Here is a 3,741-nt window from a genome sequence, read left to right as displayed (position 1 = left end):
TTTTGCGGGAGCATAACCCAACGACCAATGAGGTACCGACCGACCTAAAAGAGCTAGGCTACCCCTATCGGTGGTCTCTGACCCACCGGCACCCGCATGCAACCACCAGGCACTATAGCCCGCCTCAGTCCTCGCTCGGTTGCGTTCATCACCCATGACCCATCTGCCGCTATCTTGTTAGCCTTCATTGTATTCATCTAGACAATACACACCTCACAGAGTGAGAGGACATAAGGGCTCATCAATGAAGGACGTAGCTTTGCATGATCCAACGGTTCTTTTACACATTCGGATTGTCTCCAAATAGTACTTCACTAAATTACTTTGACCATAATCTTTACCAAACTCATTACAACAAAAATATGATGCTGAACATATTGCCTCAAACACATAAATATTTTTATCACATCACTGGTCCAGACAATCTGATGTTATTTTCATGCTAGTAGTTCCTTTCATTATAAATTGTCAATCTTAGAAATGTTTGACCGGACCTAGAAGCACATAAATTTTGGAGGTACTCATATTAGCACATTCAATTAACATAATTTAAACAGCTAACATAAAAAATGAAAAAACAATACAATTCTCATGACTTTTGAAGTATACTTCCTAACTGAAACTTTAGAAGTTATAATGGAGAAAATTAGTGAAAGATGTATTTTCCACACTTCTTAAAGAAGGGACATGAATTTTTGCACACTTTCGAAGAAAGGCTAGTATATAGCAAAATAGGCATTTACAAACAAGTGTACTATTTATTAAGCTAGCATACATAAATATATATGTATTGTAGATAGATATTGAGATTAAATCTAATGATATATTTTTAAAATTTTAGATAATGTGCATATCTTGAGAGTGGATGTTAGTAATACATAGCACAAGGCTCTAGAACCATTAAGTAAGAATCAGATCAGAAGAAGCGAAAAGGTAAATTTGGGAGTAACATGTATGGCATTGAAGGGAAATTAGGAGGGCATCCCACGTCAGCTGCATTTGCATTCACATAACAAATCCATACTACAAAATATCGTCAGTTGCCAGAGATGATCCCTTACAAAAGTTCATACGTTCAAGACAGGTCCATAGACAGCTAGGAGAGCATATTACGTTAATATTCCAAATGCTATCCATTAGCAAACTTGATGTCTCCAGTTTAGGTAGATATAAATCACTAGACAGGACCATAACAGCTAGGAGAGCATATTACGTTAATATTCCAAATGTTATCCATTAGCAAACTTGCTGTCTCCAGTTTAGGTAGATATAAATCACTAGAACACCTGCAAAGCTGGGTGAAAAAGGAAAGGAAACAAGTCACTATCAACTATTGTAAAGGTCATGTACAAATAAACACTCAAAATGTATTTTTTCCCCTCTGATATGATACAATCATATAAGGTCTGCAGTTGATTATTTGAGGCATGGTATATGGCCATGATTAATGCAGACACAGGATTGTTCGGCTGATACAGGTTTTCCCTACAACAAGCAAATCAAGGTAGTACTGCAGTGGCCTATTCAGAATCAGCTAAGGGTGTGCCTTTCATGGAAAACTACGAAACCAATTGGTGAAAACAAATATAATCTGAAGATGTCTAACAAAAGATCTAGAACACACAAATTTATTTTATCAAGTATTGCAAATTCAAGTATTGCGAGAAACTCTATCAAATGTCAGTTGGCCGCAAAGCATCAGTCCATCAGAGATTATTTTTTCTTAAAAGAATAGGTTCCATTGCATATGAAACCAATAGTCAAGTCATGTTCCCTTTTTCGTAGTATTTTCAAAATAACATAAGGTTAAGGGTTCACACATTAGAAGTCTGAAACCAGTTGGGAAATTGTTGATTTTTATGCATACAACTATCTGCAATTCAAGAAACACGGTTAAGTTCAGTTATGGCTCATAAGCAGTTTCATAGTTTTGATTTTTCAAATGGACATGGCCAGCGATGATCTGATACTGGTTAGATAGCAGGGAAAAAAAATCCAGAACAAGATCTTTGAACACTAACTTAATGTCGAGAACCAGTGAAGTCTGTGATTAGAAATTACCTGCTGCATTGGCAATAATTGAAGCTCAAGGCATCTTCAGTGGTCCGTTTCGTGGTAAGAACTTGCTCTAATTATGTAGACCTGCATCATTTAAATAGTAGAGGTTGCATAGTTAGTAATACTAGTAAATTAATATACATGGATTGTCCCATCATTCGGTCTTACAGAAGCCCTTTTGTTTGAAGTACAGTTCCAGTGTATGAGTTGGTAAAAAACTCCAGACTTGAACATTCACGTGGATGACACCAGCAAGATTGCAACCCACCAAGCAAGTTTTAAAAATGTCTACAATCAGACTGCCGTGCGACACATGTAACAGAAAATTCATAAGAAATGGCTCGGTCAAGTCTCACTAACATATGCGGTTTTGCTAGATATCCCAAGTTCCATCGAAACAGGGCATCAACAGAAGAGATTTCAGAATCTCACCTTGAACTTTATCCTCTCAACCTGCTGGAACAGCAAGCAGTCACCATCAGCCAGCTTGTGAGCGCTGGCGAATGGTTTCCAACCAGCGGCGGAGAGAGCACTACTGTGCGCACGGTAAAGCACCTGAAACTCGGCACCTTCCTCGTCCACCAGTAAGATCATCTCGTCGCACCGCGGGAGATACCTCTTGCTGAACTGCAGCGGTATGGACTGCAATATATCCATCCAAATCAAGGCCCTGTGAGATACAGATTGGACGGTAACAAATAGTGAATACTAGACAATAGAAGTTTTCTTGCTGTACCAGCCAGCTTCCTGCGGCATAATACAGGCTCAAGGGTCTGAGAAAGGCAGGGTAGTGGGAGTCCAGCTGGTCCTTGAGCTCTTCAGCCTTGGCGATGGCGTAGGCTCTCTCCTCGTTGGTCGCGTACACCGGACGAGGCAATTCGGCCTTTTTATCACGATGTGCCTTTGTGATGCGGAAATACGGCTGCTTGTCGAGGCGAGCGATGCGGGCAGACCGCCGGATCTCGTCCGGCGGCGGGCGATGATTCCTCGGCTTAATCGTCACTTTCTGCGCAGCAAACAAGACGGGGTAATTAGCAGCGAGAAAAGGAAGCAGAAAAGGCATAGAGGAGGGGTCGATCTGATTCTGACCGGCATGGGCTTGACGGCGGCCACGCGTACGGCCGCAGAGAGGCGGTGCAGCCGCAGCTCCTCCAGCTTGCTCTTGTTCTCCTCCACCTGCCTCCGGCGCTGCTCCTCGTACGGATTCGCCTCGGCCATTGCCCTTCGTCGACTGTTCGGGAGTCTGGGGAAATGGGGAAATTTGGGCGGCGGCGTTCAAATTTTGGGCAAGCCGTTTGTGTTTCGAGTCACGGACAGCAAGCAAGCAGGCAGAGAAGACATAGAAAGCCGTTTGTGTTACCGGGCTTGGGCCAGTAATGCTACATGTTGTTGGCTGCTTGGGCTCTCAGTCCTCACCGTGACCGCATCAAGAGCTGGCCCTGCTAATAATCCGTTCCTTCGGAGAAAAGTATCAACTTCCATTGAGTTTGCAATGGGACATTTCAGATTTGACCAACCTGATTCACAATGAATCTATGATTTAATCTCAAAAAGTTACAGTTCATGCTGAAAGAAAGTGAATATACTAACATCTAAGAAGCATCACAGAGGCGAAACCGATGCAGATTCGCTCGCTACCGTACACCGAAGACAAGAACACTTGTCTTTGTGCGATAAGTCCAT

The 3,741-nt window shown here is 42.2% G+C and overlaps 1 protein-coding gene across 1 annotated transcript; it reads right to left on the bottom strand.

Annotated features, from left to right (window-relative positions):
- Positions 1-2,097: 2,097 nt before the first annotated feature.
- Positions 2,098-3,276, bottom strand: LOC124698498 (B3 domain-containing protein Os06g0194400-like). The gene is made up of 4 exons (XM_047230981.1): positions 3,148-3,276; positions 2,795-3,064; positions 2,491-2,700; positions 2,098-2,142 (listed from the first exon to the last, which is right to left on the bottom strand). The coding sequence occupies exons 1-4, from the start codon at positions 3,274-3,276 to the stop codon at positions 2,098-2,100; spliced, it is 654 nt and encodes a 217-aa protein (XP_047086937.1).
- Between the last annotated feature and the right edge of the window lie 465 nt (positions 3,277-3,741).

Source organism: Lolium rigidum, chromosome 3 (assembly GCF_022539505.1).
Source record: "Lolium rigidum isolate FL_2022 chromosome 3, APGP_CSIRO_Lrig_0.1, whole genome shotgun sequence".
Taxonomy (NCBI): domain Eukaryota; kingdom Viridiplantae; phylum Streptophyta; class Magnoliopsida; order Poales; family Poaceae; genus Lolium; species Lolium rigidum.
This window is presented reverse-complemented; position numbering and strand designations above follow the sequence as displayed.

What these genes read in the sequence shown, in the direction of transcription:
- LOC124698498 (XM_047230981.1), bottom strand. Translation starts at nt 3,276, where the DNA reads ATGGCCGAGGCGAATCCGTACGAGGAGCAGCGCCGGAGGCAGGTGGAG. An exon ending in CCGCCGTCAAGCCCATGCCG is followed by an intron (nt 3,065 to 3,147) that starts GTCAGAATCAGA and finishes TTTGCTGCGCAG; the next exon opens with AAAGTGACGATTAAGCCGAG. An exon ending in ATGCCGCAGGAAGCTGGCTG is followed by an intron (nt 2,701 to 2,794) that starts GTACAGCAAGAA and finishes GATATATTGCAG; the next exon opens with TCCATACCGCTGCAGTTCAG.